The sequence below is a fragment of the Dipodomys spectabilis genome, unplaced genomic scaffold (genome assembly GCF_019054845.1).
Source record: "Dipodomys spectabilis isolate Male_0828 unplaced genomic scaffold, ASM1905484v1 ptg000714l, whole genome shotgun sequence".
Classification (NCBI taxonomy): Eukaryota; Metazoa; Chordata; class Mammalia; order Rodentia; family Heteromyidae; genus Dipodomys; species Dipodomys spectabilis.
Genome location: NW_024871391.1, coordinates 1774064 through 1794386, shown reverse-complemented (window position 1 = coordinate 1794386; position 20323 = coordinate 1774064). Strand labels below are relative to the sequence as shown.

Below are 20323 nucleotides of genomic sequence, written 5' to 3'. Positions count from 1 at the left end.
AAAGGCCATTGTAGACATTTAAATATATAGTCTATCTACCTATAGTTTATCTCCTCACTTAGTATTTCAAACTTATGTGTTTCCTGATTCAGATGCTTCATACCAAGGAAACATGTATGGAATTTATGAAAGGCAAATGCACAGGTGGGAAGTTGAGCAAGACAGAGAAAGCGGCATGGCTGGTGGCCTTTTCCCGTTGGGCGTGTAGTAAATGGAAGGCTCAGAGCTCTCCGCAGGGGTCTCTTCCCTTTTAGCAGGCACCACTGCTTTTCAGTAATGAGGCCAAGTCCTCACCATTTTCGGCACACAGAGAGACTGGTGCTGCCCTTAGGCTAGCATTAATTAGTGTTTCTGAGAGTTCTTCTTACAGACTGCTTCCACAGAGCATGGCATCCAGGTGAAGAGTTTGTGTGTATTTAATCTCATTTGAAGGCTAGGTAGACTTGACTTCGTTTCTGGCGGTGAATTGCTGTGGAACTTTGTAGATACTCCCTTGTTCTCATATATTGTCAAAACAAGTGCAGGTGTCAGTATAGTTCTTCTATCTGTGGATGACCTGTGTCTGCCCCTGCTACTCCTGGAAGGCTTTGGGCCTGGGCGGGGAGGGTGCATTGGCTTTGAGGGGCGCAGCAGACCCCTCCCACTCTCCCAGGCTTAGCCGCGTTGTTGGATGGTCTTGCACTTTTTGTCTGGGTCCTGCCTCGGACTACAGTCTTTCTTCCGCAGCCTCCTAGGTCGCTGGAGTCACAGGCACGCACCACTGTACCACACCTGTGTTTGGGGTTTTATCCCGAGTTTCAGTGTACACTAGAATGTGATGAGGTGGTGTCATTACTTCCATGCCTCCTAGGCTGTTTCCCCAGCCCCCATTACAGCTGAAGGCCTGAGTCTGTTTTTAGCTAAGGGAAACTTCCTGGTCTTCCTTCCTCTTCCTCTTGAACTCTGGGCTTTGTGCTCTCGCTGAATTTTTTTTTTTTTGCTCCTGACTGGTGCTCTACTATGTGACCCACATGTCCATGGCCAACTTTTTGCTGGTTAATTAGACATAAGACGTTTTAATTTATTGCCTGGACTGACTGTGAGTCTTCACTCTTAGGTCTCAGCCTCCTGAGCAGCTAGGATTATAGGAGTGTGCCACTGGGGCCTGGCCTTTTCCTTTATGTCTGTGATTCACTCCCCCCCCCCCCCCCACCCCCCACCCCGCCCACTTCTCTCTGCTTTATCTTCTTGTTAGGTAGCTACTGGGTTTTCTTAATCTACTTTTTCTGTCTCGTTGTTGTTACTGTTATTTGCTATGCAGTAGATCCTGGAGAGTCTCTTGATCTTCCAGCTCAGTAGTTTGATCTTTAGTTGGGTCCTTTCAATTTTTATCCCTTAGGAGATTTTGTCACTCTTCCATTATGCCTTAATTATGCTATTTCTTTTTGTCAATCTGAGATCTGTATAGATGTGAAATAAAGAGAAAGTAAAAACATGAAATCATTGTGATGGAGTCCTGTCAGCCTCTTTGCAAAGGAGGAAAGTGTGCTGTGTAATTTACCGAGGTCATTCATTTGGCATTAACCTCTAACACGACCCCATTTTGTTATCCAAGAGAAGAAGTCGGCAGTACTGATTCTTACCGCAGGTTCTCGGGCAAGGCTTGTTGCCCGTCGTCCTGTTCAAGAGGAGAGCTTGCTGTCCGTGTCCTTTTATCTCGCAGGAGCAGACTGCTTTGACACACTCAGTGCTCCGTCTGTCTGTTTTTAGTAAGTGGGCAGTTTATTTTCAAAAGTTTCACAGCAGGTCATGATTTTGATTAGAAAATGTTAATTTAACCAGTATAGAAGAAATAAATCATTATGTATTTCAGTGGGAAAAAAAAAGACCTCCCCTTTTTCCTCCAGGGTTGATTCAGTAAGAAGAGAAAATCAAGTGTTCTATTAATGGTATGCAAAGCGATAGCTAATCTGCACCAGTAAATTAACTGTCTGCTCAAATGGACAGAGGTTTGTTTAAACCTCATTCTAATTAAATACATTTTTGGAAAGTGAATGCAGTTTAAAATTAGACCCCAGGTTGGAATTTGTTGTATTTTTCACAATTATATTTTGAAGCAGCTTGCTACTAGATGTCTAGAAGAAAGTTAGAAGAGTTTTGTTTACGTAATTCACGCTTATTTATAGAACTGACATTGTATGTTTGTCATTAAAATATTCCAAAGAAGGAAGAAGTTGGGGAACAACCTGTGCTCCTTACGGAAGCTGGCGATTATTAGCTAATCAGTAAGATTGCCTTTTGTATTGTACTGCCTCATAGAGACTTACACAATTTGATCTCACTTTTCTCTTTTACTTTTTTTTTCCTAGAAAAGCGGGTTTCTACTTTAGAGATCGGTGGCCTGTGAAAATTCGTTACTTTTAATTTAAAGGTGCACCTGCATCCCAAACTGATTAAAAGCACAGTTTTAAAAGAAAAACTACCATAATGAATTGCATTGCTCAGTACTACCTCATTTGCCAATATGACTAGTTTTGATGAAAAAGAAGCTGATTACAATGTTCAGAACTGTTTATTGAGCAGAAAAGATGAATGCAGTCAGAAATCAGAGACGCACCCGTGCATCTGAGCATCCTGCTGTGGCTCTTCTTCTTCAGGTTTTGCTGGTACGGCCAGGGTACGACGGCGCCGTGCTTCTGCAGATGTGTGCAGAGTTCCCTTGAGGGTGGTGCTGGTGACTTGGCAGTCTGGTTGGGCGCGCAGTGATGGAGGGTGTCGGCCTCCGGGGGGCACTTCCCGAAGGGTCCGTGGCTCAAGGGTTTTCAGCTCAGCATCTTTACCGTGTCCCTTGTCGTTCGAGTCACACCTGACTCCTGCCTCTTCCTCCTTGTTATCCACTTTCCCATTTTTACTTTGGATTCTTCTGCATATGTAAAGACCTCTTGCGGCATCATTCCTGTCAACTAGCTTTCTTTGCCCCAAGCCCAGCTAACAGCTCGTATGAGTTCTATCTTACATTAACTTAATCGCTCTTACAATGTGTTTTTAGCAGTTATTGAGACATATTTGAACATCCTTGTGGGTGGATTCTGATAATTCTGTACAGATGTGCAGAGCATAAAGCCCAGCGTGGCCAGTCAGCATCTGCGTCTCTCCAGCTCCAGAGGATTGAGCTCGGGGCTCCTCAGCCTGGGCTCTGACTGCCAGCCTTCCCTACCCTTTGACCATCAGAAATGGTCTTCTCCCTTCAGTTTTATAATAATAGTAATTGGTATTTCTTGAGGGCTTACTTTGTATCATTTATTATTTGAACATGGCTCTTGATCTTCACTACAACCTTTGAGATATAGTGCTATCTTTGTTGTTGTTGTTGTTGAAGCATAAGGAAAAGCCTGGTGCCGGAGTTTATGGCCGGTAACGGCAGCTGCTTATAAGGCAGGTCAAACCAGTGAAATGTCTGTCTTCTCATCCCAGTTAGAATGATTACTGCAAAAAACAAAACAAAAATCGGACAGAGATGTAGCAAAAAGGGAACTCAAAAGTATTATTGGTGGGAATGTGAACTAGTTTAGCCACTACTGGAATCATTCTGGAAACTTCTCAAAGAAGTAAATCCAGAAAGGAGTACCAGATGATCCGTATGGTTCTGTATGGTCTTCGTTGGCCTTTTCTGTCCCATGCAGGGATCTGTATTGTGATGGGAGTTGCGTTGCTCTTGAGCAGTATTGCTGCTTCTGTGTAATGGGCGCGGGAGGCTGGCACACTGTTTTACAATTTTCATTTCAGAGGCCTTGGCACTTCGTCAGCTATTCCAAAGTATTATTCTTGCAGCCATTGGAAATTGCTTCCTTAATTTCTTTTTCAGCAAATTCATTACTGATGTATAAAAATGTCATGGCTTTTCATAAGCTGAACTTGCATTGAGTTAATTTAGAAGTCTTGACAATCTTGATGGAGTGTTTAGGCTTTGCTGTGTATTTCTATAGAGAGGAGAGAGAAATAGCCAGAGAGAATCCCAGCTCCTCCAGGGCTGGAGATCGGGAGGACGGAGGTTCAAAGCCAGCTTGGGCGGAAAAGGAAATTCCATCTACAATAGCCAGCATAGGGGCTGGGAAGGGGGCTCCGTGGTAGAGCGCTTGCCTTGCATGCCTGAGGCACCACATAAGCAAAAAGAAAAAAGCCAGAAGTGGCGCTGTGGCTCAAGTGGTAGAGCGCTAGCCTTGAGCTGAAGAGCTGAGGGACAGCGCCCAGGCCCAGCGTTCAGACCCCATGACCGAACCTTCCCCCCCTCAAAAAAAAAATAGCCAGCAAAAATAGCTGGACTGGAGGTTCGGCTCACGTGGTAGAGTGCCTATTAAACAAGCAAGCTGAGCAAGCACAAGGCCCTGCATTCACACTCTTCTACTACCAGAAAAAAAGTATAAGACCTACTTGGGGGGGTAGGGGAGAAGCAGATATTATTTTACAGATTTGACCAACTATAATTCAGGCCAAAATTTGAAGGTATGTATGCAGCCATCGTATTGTTTTAATATTTTAGTTCGTTCTCTTTAGTAGCTACAGTAATGACTAGTCAGGATACCCTTTCACTAAAACCTAGGTCTGTAACTTGAGGACTCATTTCTCAGTGTCCAACTTTACTGTTATTCTTCAGCATAGACAGCACTAACCACACACAAACAAATGTGTTTTCTGCAACTCTGAATCTCCTTAGTCCCTTGTCAGGAGAGACCATGGAGTTGAGAACCGTATCGGGGCTGGTGCAGGCCCGTTTGGAATAGAAGCCAGGCCGATGGGCCTCCCTGCCTCCTTCCGCAAGCCGCAAGTCAGCTCTTCAGGGACACCTGGCCCCAGCCCCATCCCTGGCTCTCATTTCTCCCTCGCTCTGCTTCATTTCTCCCTCGCTCTGCTTAAAGAGTATTTTTCTTCGTCTGCAGCTTGATGAAGGGAGTTACCACTGTCACATTTTTGCATAATGTCTCAAGCGTCTTGAAAAATAAGTCATCTAAATGCAAACTATGGTTAGTCCTTTTAATCTGAGACATCATCTGATTTTTTTTTTTTAAGGCAAGTCTGTATTATGTAAAGGATATGCATTCACAGAACTTACTCTTAAAGTTTATTTCCTAAAAGTGTCAGACACTGACTGCATTCAGAGTGGTTGGCATTTCATTTTTTTTGGTTCTTTGCTTTGTTTTCGTGTGGTCATTGAAAAGGGTAGGGAGACCTCTTCTAATATTAATACTGTGGCTTAATTTTGGATTCCATCGCCAGAGAAATGAATTTTATAGGCCCGTTTTATTATACACAGATTTTTACTACACACGTTTTTACTGCTTCCAAAACAATAACATAACTCTGCATTTTTGTTGGTCTGCATTCAAGAGACATTACACCTAAATATAGCTGGTGGTTGCAGTTTCGTACGAAGTAACGTTAAGCTGGGAAGAGACCGGCTCCGCATGCTCGCCCTGCAGTGTGTTCTGCATGGCCTCGTTCCACTCGGCCCCGAGTCAGGATTTCTTCTGCAGTGCTGATTCTGCTGACATCGGCCTCCGGAGTAGCCACGAACCGTCTCTCAAACACCTATACGAGCATTGATAAGCCCAGTTCCCCAGTGACACGCGTGAGGAATTTTTTTCACAGCTACTTGGTTAAAATTCATCGAACTCCCTAGTTTATATTTGTTAAGCCAGATCTGACTTGGCAGTGCAAGTCCTTTCGGGGTTAAGCAGATTTAAGCTGTCCCCCACCCTGGCCTCCCGGGCAACCTCGACAAGGAGCCTCCCACCCAGCGCACCCCTAGGGAGAGCTAACCCTTTTTATATTGTGTCCCAGCCGTGTATGGAGCTGGGTCCATTTGTCTGTGACTGCGTTCCAGCCGTAGGTGACCTGTAACCAAAAAGAGAGGGTCCTTTCCCCCGTCCAGAGAGGAAAGGCTCTGAGACCGCGCCTTCTCGCATGGCTGCAGGAGCCCCTCAAGCACGTTCAGATCCAAAGTCACTCCTGAGAACTTCTTAACGGGGCATTTAAAGGTTTGTTTTATTAACTTGGCCCAGGTCAGAAAACTCATTAGTATTCTGATTAGGCTAGAGAAGCACTTAGCCTCTATAATCACGAGCAGATACAAAACATTAAACCAGATTGTGAAGCTGTCTCATGCTACGCGTCGAAGCAAAGACCACATGGGCCACGCAAGCGTGGCCTGCTCGTCAGGTCCCCCCAGCTGCGCCTGCAGCCGCTTCCTTTACGTAGGTAGACTGGCATTCCAAAACTAACACTCCAGTAAAATTTTCATTGAATTCATATGAGTACAGGAAATACTTGGAACTACACAGTCATGGCGCAAAACACATACTAGTAAATTACAGAAAAGAGATAAAACTTAGGGGCACAATTTTCTCTTTCAAAAGTCCCAGTTTCATCCGGGCTGGCTCCTGGTGCTTCTCGCTGTAATCTGAGCAGAGGCTGAGATCCTGAGGCTCATTGTCCAAAGCCAGCCAGGGCAGAAAAGTCTGTGACATCCCATCTCCAAACTGACCAGCCAGAGACTGAGCTGGAGGCATGGCTCGAATGGCAGAGCGCCAGCCAAGCAAGCCTGAGTCCCTGAGTTCAAACCCTAGTACAGGGGAACCACAGCAGCAGCAACAGCAAATCGGTCTTAAATTGCGTTTCTTCTAAAGAAGTTCATGTGATGGAAGTCATTGCTGACTGTGTGACAGTCCCAAAGCTGCGAAGTGGTGGCCCCTGCCAGTGCCTCCAGCTAGACTCCCTACGAGAGAAGCGCGTCAGGTGACCGTGGAGAAGGCCTGGCACTTCCACCACTAGATGATCAGTGAGGTCGCTTTCAGTAAGTAGAATTAATAATACAAGACATTTGTTACAAAAGTCGCTAACAAACTTCCAAATGGTGAAGTAGTTCAGGTTTCCAAACTGCACATCTCTGTACAAAAGCAGCCATAGGCCATCTGTGAATGAATGAATGAATGAATGAATGAATGAACATGGCTCTCGTCCAGTAAACCTTCATTTAGAAAAATGGCCAGCAAGTCAGACTGGTGGTCACTTAACGTGTGTGTTTTAGACTCCAGTCTTCGCCAGCGGCCGGGGCTTCCTTCCCCACCTCTTCGCCAAAGATATGCTTGCTGGTGACCTTGTCCTTGTTGAATCCAAATAAAATCCTACGCGTCCTTTCTCATTGGCTTCTGGGGAGCTGGGACACCCCGGTCACTCTGTCCTTCTTAAACTTCCTCCCTGCAGGGCCACGGAGAGTGTGCTTTGGGGATTTTGTCTTGATCTCCTCCCTGCCCGAGGGACCTTCCAGATCCCGACCCCGAGACGGGCTTGGGGATCCAAAGGCCTGCTGCCTTTCTTCCCTTGATGGTACAGAAGTACTGCTGCTCACACGCCTGTCTCTGTTCCCACCCTGAGTTCTACCCAAGGACCGTACCCCTAAAACTCACCCTGCCCCACTCAGAAGCCCCGCGCCTCCCTCCGTGCCCTGCCTGCACTTAGTGCCCCTTTCCAGCCAGTCCCCCGAGCTTTGTAGAGCCTCGCCCCCACGCATCTCCTCTGCCCCACGTCTTCCCGTGCTGGGCTGTGCCCGCCGTGGTACAGGCCCCGTCCCGTGCTCTCTCGAGCACTGCTGAACTCCCATACTTCTCTGCTGCATTCTCTTTCACCAGTAGGACTCTCCCTCTGCCTTGGCCCGCCCCAGTTAATTATTTTTCAGGTCTCACATGAGCTCTTACTCCTACTGGGAATGCTTTATTTTTACTTTATTTTTTGTCGGTCGTGGGGCCTGAACTCTGGGCCTGGGCGCTCAGCTCTTCAGCTCAAGGCTAGCGCTCTACCACTTGAGCCACAGCACCACTTCCGGCTTTTTCTGCTTATGTGGTGCTGAGGAATGGAACCCAGGGCCTCATGCATGCAAGGCAAGCGCTCTACCACTGAGCCACCTTCCCAGCCCTGGAAATGCTTTATTGACTCTGTACTCTGGGCTTGCTGTGTATTCTGTACTTTGCCCATAATGGCACTGACGTCACTTGGTACTTTCTGTTTGTTGGTCTCTCTTGGACTCTTAAGCTCAGGAAAAACAAAGGTCATATGCATTGTCTGTGTTACTGCTTTCATCCCAAACACCTTAGCATCTTGCTAGTAAATGTATGCTGAAAACCTGAAATGAGTCCCAGTATCCTCAACCGCACAGCAAAGCAGCAAACATAGCTGGTGAGCTTGATTCGCAAGGGCAGACCATGGAAGTATGTGCTCAGACAGGCGGGTGAGGAGGAGCGGGCGGGCCGCGCCTCCCACAGGCGCCTTCTGTGGAGCCCCTGCCCCCCACACCCCTGTAGCAGAGAGGGGTGATCCTGACCAAACCGCGCTGTCCTCGTAAACGGACAGGTTGCTGGTCAGCCTTTGTACAGCCCCTTACACGTAATCACCCAGAACTTAAAAATCACGGTCAGTCACGCTGCCGGAGCCCAGGCGGCTGGGCCACATGCATGGTGCAGGCCCCTGCAGCCCAGGTGCACCACGAGTGTGAGATTCCTGTGTGCGCACCGTGCCTTGCTGAGCCCGCCCCAGAGGGAGCGTTAGAACGCAGGATCTACATTTCATTCAGGTAGTTGGAGGCTACCTTCAACGATGATTGCATTTTCATCACTTCATTCTAGAGGTCAGTTTTGCAGAGCAGCGTAAAAGCCATTTCCTTCCCAGTCTCTTGGAGTCTACCTGTTCTTTAACATGGGCTGTTTTCAGAATGGATTGATAATCTTGGTAATGACTTAACCCTTTCAGTGGTCTTATACAAGGCATTGTTAATTTAGGTGGATCCAAAGCAGTGCAGTCGTTTAGTAATGAAAATGATACACGTATCCATTAGCATCAGCCTTGTAAACAACATCCTTTACAATTCTATAATGCTTTCATTTCATCTCAAATACTCCTGCTTGAAGCGTTTTAACTTTATCATACGCCACCTCTCTGCTAGGTGTGTCGCCTTGAAACATGTACTGTGGTGAAAAAGTAGTACTGCAGATATTTCCGGAAGCTGAGAGTTTGTCATGTCATTACAAAGTAGATTTCTTATAAAGGAAGTAAGGGAAAATGCCAACAGTGAATGGAGTGAGACCTGCTAAATCTAAAACATAGTTTGCTGGCCTCTCGCAGTCCTTCAAGTGTGGCTTTGTTCCCTTGTTTTTAACCTTATTACTAAATATATATATGAGTACCATGTGGAATTGTGCACCACGTTCACAAACTAGTGGCACAGGGATTATTATTGCTCTTTAGCAAAAGAAGAAACTAAAGATCAGAGAAGTCTGGTGGTGGATTCAAACTAGGTCTGTCTGGCTATAGGATGGTCCATTCCCAGAGTCTCTAAAATCTTTTTTTTTTTTTTTTTTTTGTCGGTCGTGGGGCTTGAACTCTGGGCCTGGGCGCTGTCCCTCAGCTCTTCAGCTCAAGGCGAGCGCTCTACCACTTGAGGTACAGCGCCACTTCCGGTTTTCTGGTGGTTTATTGGAGATAGGAGTCTCACGGTCTTTCCTGCCCTGGCTGGCTTTGAACCGCGATCCTCAGATCTCAGCCTCCTGAGTAGCTAGGATTATAGGCGTGCGCCACCAGCGCCTGGCTAGTCTCTAAAATCTTAACATACAAGAGAGCATGTACCAGTGTAGGCTTCCGGGGCCTACCACCTGACTAGAACTCTGGCTCTGTCCCCAGCTGCTGTGGGAGCTGAGGTTAGCTCATCTCTGCTTCAGACTCCTCATCTTAATGGAGATCCTAATCACACTTAATGGGCTGGATGCGAGAATTCAATTAGTTAATAGGTACAAAGCACTTAGAGCAGTGGCTGGCCCGTGCTAAGTGATGTGTTTGCTATTATTACTTAACTTATTATTTCTGCTGTGTGCTGTGTGCATTCCCCCTCCCCCTTTTATCATTTGAGCTGATGAAACATTAAACCTTAGAAATGCCCATCATAATGTCTCAAGAGTCTCTAATAGATAAAAATTAACTGATATTTTTTTCCTCGTTCAAGAAATGCATGTCAGAGGGGCTTGGGGTATGGTTCAGCGGTGGAGCACTTTCTTAGCACGCGACAGCACTGGGTTCCGTCTCCAGGCAGAGAGGAGGGAGGGCAAGGGGGAGGGACGTGTGTTGAAAACCTCTTCTGTCCATACCGTGTCATGTGCTGCATTAGAGAGTGGCGATTGGAAATCACAGGAACACTGTTGCGTTTTGAAAACCCTGCTGAAGATCATCACATCAAAAAAGCCTGCCCACTGTGCGGGAGGCTGGCACTGAGATCACCCTTTCCAGGAGGAATCTAAGTCGTCAGAAAGAAGAAGGGAATTGCTTAAAAGCTCCCAAAACACGAGTCCAGAAGTATTTCTTTAATTGTCAGGAGATGTTATGTGTGTGAGGTTTGGGCGCTGTGGGGTCCTGGTTTTCTTTTTTAACTCTCAGTTTTAGTCTTCAACGGTTCAGGTGCTTACATCGGGGCATGTCTCGGGCTTAGTAGAAGTTACACTGTTGAATACTACAACATGGATGCTCTTTGGCGTAGAGTGGAGGAGTAAACTTAGTCACAAAAGTCCACATTTTATATGGTTACGCTTAGAAGTTGAGATTGTTTGAAGAAAAGGCTGCCCTGGGGGTGGGGACAGACAGACGCATGGGAATATTGGCAGATGGTGGCTAAAAGGCAGGAACCCTCTTTATGAGGTGGCGAAAGTATTCTAAAAGTAGCTAATGTTATTGTTTGGCACAGTTTTGAGAGTACACTAAAGTGCCTGCCTGGGACGGAACTGGCACCACTGTCACTGCTAAGACGGAAGCCCAGCGTCCATCCTCACCCAAGTGTCATGGTACAGACAGAGCCGTCTGCGCTGTGCCCTTTGCTCAGTTCACAGCAGTATGCCACAGACCTGCTGTACACAAAATGGAGGCCTCCCTTAGCAGCCCCCTTATACCAAGGATCATGGCGATGCCCCAGCTCGTTAGAACGGTTTGCAAACATGCACCATCAGCTCCCTGATGATGAGAATATTGCAAATCATAGTTAGGCAATGGTCACAGGGCTCTAACATGGATAGGAAGATGGTTCAGTTGCCCTCTGTAATGTTGGAATGTCGCCATTATAGGTTAATCTTATTTCCTCCAGACAGACACTGCCTTAAACTAACTCTCTCCTCTGTCAGATTAGTCTTTACCTGCCTGGCGCAGGAATTTAGGTTCACAAATATTGGGAGTAAAATAGGCATTTCCTATCACATTCCAATTAACAGTGGGCGGTTACCTATGATTATGTAATATAATAAACATGATAAATTCAGTGCAGCAAATCATGAATTTACCCCCTTTAGTGAAATAGAGCTTACAAGTAGCTAATAAAGTGTAAATTGCCACTAAATTATGAAATGAGCACTTTCTTAGGTGTACATCTTGTTCTTCTGTCCTTGAAGACCTTACATGACAGCAGAAGTAGAAAGTGTGAAACCTGCATATGTTTTTAATTACATTTTTCTTACACTCTGAATCACACTAGGTTATTTAATTTTGATGAAGTGGCTCCTGAAAGTACAAATGAATCATACAAGGAAATCCAATAACGTGACTTTATGAAGAGAGAGGCCCAAATTTGGGTCCTGAGCTCATAGTCATTAAAACTGCACAGGGGAAAAAAAATAGGATTTTAATTTGATATTTGTAGTTTACCTAACATCTCTCAGATGTTAGACATGTTTTGCAAAGTAATGCAGCTATTCCAAGTGAAGATGCTTCAGCAGCAGATAACTAACTACTCTTAATTATAAAGGAATATATCTGGAAAAATGCAGCATCTCCTATAGTATTTAGCATAGAAAAGGCTCATTCTTTCCAGCCATTGTTCCTGGCATAATTTCTTACTGTTTAAAGTGCATCAGAACCTGTTATCTTGCTGATTATATTCAGCAACCATAGCTAAATATTTCAGTACCAAGGTTGAAAATTGTGATGACATATGGGCACACACATAATAAATTGCAGTTCACGAGTGCTATGGGAGGTGCATTTTGATTGGCTTCGAGGTTGTGATCTCGGCTCATGCACAGCATGGTATATTTTAAAGAAGGAAAATGTTTCATCTATCCAAGAGCAAAGCAGTATTTTAGCTAGAATAAAGAGTATATGCAGATATAAGCGAATGTCTACCAGCCAAAATAAATGTGCTTAGTGAATACTTAATGTGCACTCTTACTCAATTTTTGTTTTGATTCTGATTTTTTATTAAAAAAAAAAAAAAGATTTGTTCTCCCAGTGACAGCCAAAACCATGACTTTTTTTTGTTAATTATGTATAAAACCCCAAATCTCTGGTTTGAAACCATGTTTATGTGTAGAGAATCAGAGCTTAAGAGCTTCATCGCTCGACTGTTTAACCTGTGTATTTTCTAGGTTAGCGAGATTTACGAAAGCCAAGCCTGCTGGCAGCACATCAAATACTACAATGTAATTGTAGCATAGAGGCATTGTTTAGACAGAATCTACCTATACTAATGCTCTCCATAAGGGGAAAATGGTAGAATATTCTGAGTGTTCAAGTAGGTAACCAAATGAAGTAGCTGATCTTGATGCATGCATGCACGCATGCACGCACGCATGTGTGTGTCTGTGTGTCCACGTGTGCATGCACACAACCCAATGGTGCTTGTAGAACCCAGCAGGCAGTCCAGCGAAGACCTGGGGGCAGTAGAGAGAGCGGTGCTGCTGGCGTGCTGAGGTGGAATTAGCGCTTCCTGTTGGCGTCCTGCTTACGTGGTTGACAAACAGGCGTGGTGCCGGCCTGTGCTGTTCAGAGACGGGCGTGTGTAGAATTCCGAATTCCGGTGGTGGTTTCTGCCCCACGCAGTGTGGCAGGTGTCCTCCGGCCCGGGATCCACGCTTCCCGTCTGCCACCTTCGTAAACTTGCCGTCCTCCCCAGAGTGGGGCTGGAGCGGTGCGCTGAGAGCCGGCGGCCGGGCTGGGAGGTGGCAGAGCCCCGGCCTGGCCTGGGCGGTCGAGCCTGGTACCAGCCTGCCCATCGCGTCTGTGGCAGTTGCGGGTGCACACTCCCCTGCGTGGAATTAGAATTGGAAGTTAGCGCTCATATTGGGTTAATTGGCTAATCAATGTAGCAGGATCAAAAAAGCCCCCACAAAACTATTATTTCTTTCGGAATATGTTTGAGAAATGCAAGAGTTGAGTCTCACAGGACGCCAGCTGTATTTATCAGAAGTCTGACCCTGGGCACGGCCTTACTTACATGGTTGTTGAATGGAAGGAGTTGTGCTCATTACGAGGAACCTTCCCCTAAGCTCTCTTGGGGGGCAGAGGAGGGGCTCGGCTCCTGCAGGGGTGCCGGGGGCTGGGCGGCGCAGTCTCTGTCCTCACACTGAGGCGGGAGATCACCCACGTGTCCACGCGTCGGGGGCTGGGCCGTGGGGTCTGTGTCCTCACACTGAGGCGGGAGATCACCCACGCGTCCACGCGTCGGGGGCTGGGCCGTGGGGTCTGTGTCCTCATACTGAGGCGGGAGATCACCCACGCACCCACGCGTCGGGGGCTGGGCGTGGTCTGTGTCCTCACACTGAGGCGGGAGATCACCCACGCACCCACGCGTCGGGGGCTGGGCGGCGCGGTCTCTGTCCTCACACTGAGGCGGGAGATCACCCACGCGTCCACGCGTCGGGGCTGGGCGGCGCGGTCTGTGTCCTCACACTGAGGCGGGAGATCACCCACGCGTCCACGCGTCGGAGGCTGGGCGGCGCGGTCTGTGTCCTCACGCTGAGGCGGGAGATCACCCACGCGTCCACGCGTCGGGGGCTGGGCGGCGCAGTCTCTGTCCTCACACTGAGGCGGGAGATCACCCACGCACCCACGCGTCGGGGGCTGGGCCGTGGGGTCTGTGTCCTCACACTGAGGCGGGAGATCACCCACGCACCCACGCGTCGGGGGCTGGGCCGTGGGGTCTGTGTCCTCACACTGAGGTGGGGCGATCACTCATGTGTCGGGGGCTGGGCCGTGGGGCCCACCTCCTCACACTGAGGCGGGAGATCACCCACGCGTCCACGCGTCGGGGGCTGGGCCGTGGGGTCTGTGTCCTCACACTGAGGCGGGAGATCACCCACGCGTCCACGCGTCGGGGGCTGGGCCGTGGGGTCTGTGTCCTCACACTGAGGTGGGGCGATCACTCATGTGTCGGGGGCTGGGCCGTGGGGCCCACCTCCTCACACTGAGGCGGGAGATCACCCACGCGTCCACGCGTCGGGGGCTGGGCCGTGGGGTCTGTGTCCTCACACTGAGGCGGGAGATCACCCACGCGTCCACGTGTCGGGGGCTGGGCGGCGCGGTCTGTGTCCTCACACTGAGGCGGGAGATCACCCACGCGTCCACGCGTCGGGGGCTGGGCCGTGGGGTCTGTGTCCTCACACTGAGGCGGGAGATCACCCACGCGTCCACGCGTCGGGGGCTGGGCCGTGGGGTCTGTGTCCTCACACTGAGGTGGGGCGATCACTCATGTGTCGGGGGCTGGGCCGTGGGGCCCACCTCCTCACACTGAGGCGGGAGATCACCCACGCGTCCACGCGTCGGGGGCTGGGCCGTGGGGTCTGTGTCCTCACACTGAGGCGGGAGATCACCCACGCGTCCACGTGTCGGGGGCTGGGCGGCGCGGTCTGTGTCCTCACACTGAGGCGGGAGATCACCCACGCGTCCACGCGTCGGGGGCTGGGCGTGGGGTCTGTGTCCTCACACTGAGGCGGGAGATCACCCACGCGTCCACGCGTCGGGGGCTGGGCCGTGGGGTCTGTGTCCTCACACTGAGGTGGGGCGATCACTCATGTGTCGGGGGCTGGGCCGTGGGGCCCACCTCCTCACACTGAGGCGGGAGATCACCCACGCGTCCACGTGTCGGGGGCTGGGCGTGGGGTCTGTGTCCTCACACTGAGGCGGGAGATCACCCACGCGTCCACGCGTCGGGGGCTGGGCGTGGGGTCTCTGTCCTCACACTGAGGCGGGAGATCACCCACGCGTCCTCGTGTCTGACACCTCAGTTCCCTAGTGTAGCTTGCCCATGTTGCCTTGTCTTTTCTTCAGTCTCCTGAGGGTGCAGGAGACCGAGTGGCCTCACTGAAAGGTACATACAGCCTCCCTCCCTCCCTCCCCTCCCACCAAGCCAGGCCCCTCCCCACGGAGCTGCTCCTGACGCCTGGGTGGCCCTCTTCCCTCCATGTCCAGAGACGCTCTCCCCAAAGGTAGGCTCTCGGTGGCAGGGGCAGCCCCCAGCATGCCGGAGGACCGCGCCCACCCGGCCCGGCCACCGGCCTGCCCAGAGCCTGCTTCTCCTCAACTGTTTACTGAAAGACTAAGCGTGCATTCTCATGGCTTATTCAGGAGCGGGACTGAAATTCCATCTCTGCTTTCAAACACCACTGAGTAAGACCATCAGCATACACTCATAATTATGTAGAATTTTATGTATGTATAGAAATCTGCCTGTCTGTCTATCTCTATCTATCTATCCATCTATCTATCTATCTATCTAATCTATCTATCTATCTATCTATCTATCTATCTATCTATCTGTCTGTCTATCTATCTATCTATCTGTCTATCGTGCCTAGTTATTTTTGTTTACTAAATCTGGTCAGTAAGACTTGAAATGTTATCTTTCAAAAAGTCTTTGCCTACATGTCATGTCTACAACTTAAAAGGAAACTTCCTCTTTAAGTAGCTCTCCAACTCGACAAGAGATTACTACTAGTATTTCTCTAACTGGAATCTTTTACTGCCCGATTTTCTAGGTGAAAGGGTAATTGTAGCATTTCTAATTCTGATATGCAATTTAAATTTAAAAGCTTAAGTGATATAATTTTGGGTCAATTCTTATCTAGTTTATATTTGCATTATTTAGAAGATATTTCTGCTTGGATAATTTGTAACAAGGTAAGTGCATTTCTGTCTTGAAAAATGTATTTGTGCTTCCAATTCCTAACTAATGGGAAAGCAGAAAGTATTTTCAGTGTCAGATTCCATCAAGGCAGCCCTTTCTGAAGGCCGCAGTAAGTTCTAGTTCCAGGGGAATTTTGCTAATGGGTCTGTGCAACCTTATCCACGTGCTCATATGTAGGATTACAAATTAAAAATAAAAGGGGAAAAACGAACAAGTGCATTTTCTTCCTTAAGACTCAGGCAGAGTATTGATCTTTGTGCTTTCCTTCTCGCTTTGCCGTGTTTTCAGATCGAGTACACGAAGTCTGCCTTTGGCAGTAGTGAGTGGATGGGCGTAGACATTACAAGCGGTAACCACCCTAAGTTGGGCCTTGTAATCTTAGACTAATGAGGCCGAAGAAAGAAAGAGTCTCCCCGTCTGGGTGTCTTCAGTGAGTTTTCCAGGAAAACAGAAGATTGGAGACATATTTGAGCATGCGTTTTATTCTTGTGCCGACTGGTTTTGTAATGTGGTAAATGCCCACTGCCCGGTTGAGCACGCAGTGCGGCAGACGTCTGTGTGCCTGGTGGCTCTCTGAGCACTCACTCCACAGACTCACGCGCCCTCCACGGTGGAGCTGCACTCGCGCTGCCAGGGCTCTCGGGGCTGCTTCCCTTGCACCGCGCTCCTGCCCTGGGCCCTCCGCCCACTCTTCAGCTTTGACCTGTCATCAGTATTCCAGCGGCCCTAATGCACCTCTCCACCTCCTTTTCTAGTTTCAGGCTTCAATCAGGTGTGTTTGTTTGTTTTTTGTCAGTCGTGGGGCCTGAACTCTGGGCCTGGGCGCTGTCCCTCAGCTCTTCAGCTCAAGGCGAGCGCTCTACCACTTGAGCTACAGCACCACTTCCGGTTTTCTGGTGGTTCCTGGGAGATCAGAGTCTCACAGACTTTCCTGCCCAGGCTGGCTTTGAACCGCGATCCTCAGATCTCAGCCTCCTGAGTAGCTGGGATGACAGGCGTGGGCCACCGACACCCGGCTCAATCAGGTGTTTTTAGGGAAAACTCTCCAATATACGATGCTCATTGTGCTTTGCCTGCTCAAAACTTGGGGTAAACTTGGGTCTGCTATTTCCCTTCTCCAGTGGAGAGCAAATACAGTGCATACTATTTCTACACTGTGCCGATTAACTCTCAGTGCTGTGTGCCAATTAGCCAATTTGTACTTTTAATAATTTTATATAATTCCTAAAGGATGATGCGGCCACTCTTCAAGACGCAAGTACTTAGGTTAGTGTCGGAGAGAAAACGAAAAGCTGTTCATCTGCCCCCGAGACTAGGCTTCATGGAGAGGGAGGTGGTGTTTCTGAACATGGCCCCATGGGCCTCCCTGCCGTCAGCGAACGTGGCTTCTAAATTTAGCTTTGTTGGTGCACACGGGAATTCAGCCGAGGCCAGAGGCTCTGTGGAGCTGGCCGTGGGCAGGCGTCTGCGGTGAAAGCCTCCTTGGAGTAGGCTGCCTCTCCCTGGCCTGGCTCTGTGGCGTGGAGCACCGGTGAGGCCAGGCAGCCCGGCTGGCTTCCCCCCATCCCTGCCCCTCCCCGCCTCCCCCCTCCCCGAGCAGCCCGGAATAGAAACGACACAGCCCCAAAGTCTTCAGAATTGATTTGTTTCCCCAGGTACAGAATCAACCAAAGGCTGTGTGGTTGTTAGTTGGGCTTAGTTTAAGGTTACATGTGATAACGCCATCATACATACTACACAGGATTACACCATCATACATGCTACATGCGACCACACCATCACACAAGCTACACATGGCTACATCATCGTAAACACATGCACAGTATTATTCAACTGTGTGGGTTGAGTTTAATGTTACATACGTTCTCATACTCACATCTACAATTTCCTTAGCAGCCATAAAAGTTTCTCCAGTGCATGGGCCATGAAGCAAAGGAGAACGTCTCTGTGTCCTGGCTCTGAAGCGGTTGTGTTAGAAGTTAACTTTTGCTGAGTGTGTACCTTTAGGAAGGTAGCCCTGTCAGCATGCTCGGATCATAGCTGGTCGGTTAGTGCTTGCAGGCAGTAGCGAGGCCTTAATGGCTGCGTGAGTTCCATCAGCTAGGCCTCCTCCAGTGTCTTTGTGTAATGATATTTACTGGATGGCAAGTGGACTGCTGAGGAAGATGAAACATAATCTCTCGTATCATGTGTCTCGAAAAAGAAGCAGCAGTGAGATTGTTCTCTTAGCTGGAGTGTATTTCATTGACCTTTGTGGGGCCACCTTGACCCCAAGCCTGTGGAGCCCAGGCCTTCTGCTGAAATGGAGTGCTACTAAGTGAGTTCATGACATTTGGGAATCACGGGATTGGGGAGAGCAGGTAAATGTTTTAAAAGAAAAAAAAAATCCCACCCAGAACAGCACAGAGCATTCTCGGAGGCGAAGTGGAGAAGAAAGTCGTAATGTAAATTCCACACAACTAAATTCTTTCTTTGACTTGCTTTTTTACAGGATCTGGAAAAAGTGCTTGTGGAATTCAGTCACAAAGAGTTGTTTGATTTCTATAACAAGGTCTGTATTTTTAAATAACTTTCTGATATGTCGTGTTTTTTTTTTAATGCTACTTTATCTTATAAATTTTCTTAAATGCCACATTATGGAGCTGAGGTCTTTAAGCCTCCCTTTATAAATCTCCCTTTATAATCTCCCAGCGGGAATTATAGCTGAGATAGGAGAATCTGAAAACAAAATGAGGAGGACAATTCAAATGGCTTTAATTAGAGCCAAGGCGCGAGCGCGCCGCTGTGTGACCCCAGCCACCATGACACTTTATGTAGTGGCGTGTGAAAAACTTGAATTTCTGGGCTCAGGAAACATGGACAGGGAGAGGCTGGTTTTGTAGATACTTATCTTTGAGTGTATTTTGAGTTTCTTTCTGAGTGCTGCTTTTGTAGCCCAGGAAAATGCATGCTCCTTCCCCCCACCATTAAGATCTCATCATGTAGCTATAATTTAAGATGAAATTGCTGGGTGTGCTTAAAACAGTAGTTCTTAAAAGTCTTCCTCTCTTGCAAACTTGGAAAATAAGTGGCACGCATCGACTCTGTCTTTACACAGAACAGTAGTGTGGGTGCCCTTCCATTGCTGTGTGGATGGGTGTAATAGTGCGCACAGTTAGCCGTGCCGTTCCCTCCCCTTCATTTGCATGTTCCTAAACAGCACTCCCTGCGCACGCGCTCCTCTCCCTCACCAGCCTCTCTCTCTTGTCTTGTGAATAGCTGGAGACCGTACAAGCACAGCTGGACGCCCTCACGTGAGGCTGGAAGCAGGCTCCCCATCACCTTCCCGCTGCTCCATGATCCTGCCTGGAAGGGAAATTGCCTGGTTGTAGTTTCTGGAGGCTTCAATGGCTTTCCTCCTACAAATTGTATGGCTTACCATTTTTTTAAACAAGTTGACAGCCAAGGGGGGCGGGGGGGTCACTGTCAGGAGCTCGTTCTCTGCCTTTGTGAGCCGGTGCCAGTGGTGATGAGTGCTTTCAGCTCCAAGAAGTCAGAGGCCAGGACCGTGGTGTGGTTCTTTCTGTGTTTTGCGGCTTCACTGCCCTACCTGCTTATTTTGATGCTGCCTCTGTCATCAAGGTGGGTCCACAGATAGAGTACAGCAGAATGCAGAACCTGAGCGATCACCTTAGCATCACTGAAAAGGCAGCCGCTCACCATCAGACACATTGCATACATTTCCCTACGATAAGTGCATTTGCTTTAGTTATACATAATACAGGAAAGAAATTTAAAATAGATCTAGTAGTATTAGTTCTCTTGTGGGCTTCTCTGTGCTCTTGAATTTTTCTGAGTTTAATGAGTTAATCATAGCTTAGGTTTTGTGTGCTTTTCTTTGAACTGCCAGTTAATGATTCACTTCATAATATGGGTGACAGATTGAGATCATGAGTAATAGTAATTGCAATGAATCCTAAGTAAGCATTCTTGCCATTGTTGTGCTTCTTTTTCTGTGAATATTAATTGGTTTCAGTCAATAAAAATTTTGTGTTTTGGGATAATTGGAGCTGGTGTTCAACATTTCTTATATATCTCCTATTTTTAGATGTGCCCGTGTGATCTGTAGGATGGTCTTTGTAAAGAGTCCGCTGCGTCTCCTCTGTATTAAATGCCTGTCCTACACTGTTTCCAGAGGGAGGGAGAAGGGGAGGAAGAGTTGAAATGGACCTCACGCAAAGCAGTTTGAATTCAGGAGCTAAAACCATTACCATAGTTCTCATATGAGGTATCTGGGTAATAAAGTACGTTCTGTGTCTCTTTCAAGTAAACGTCCATTATACAGAATTTATACCCTCACCTGTTTATATATGTGTTTGTATGTTG

General features: G+C 48.1%; 1 protein-coding gene across 1 annotated transcript in view; it reads left to right on the top strand.

The window, feature by feature from the left end:
* Positions 1-20006, top strand: part of Commd10 (COMM domain containing 10) — an 80318-nt gene extending 60312 nt beyond the window's left edge. The window contains exons 6-7 of the mRNA XM_042672506.1: positions 18450-18509; positions 19217-20006. Of these exons, the coding sequence (XP_042528440.1) occupies positions 18450-18509; positions 19217-19255 (99 nt within the window). The 3' untranslated portion in view covers positions 19256-20006. The remainder of the gene's footprint in view (positions 1-18449; positions 18510-19216) is intronic.
* The last annotated feature ends 317 nt before the right edge of the window (positions 20007-20323 follow it).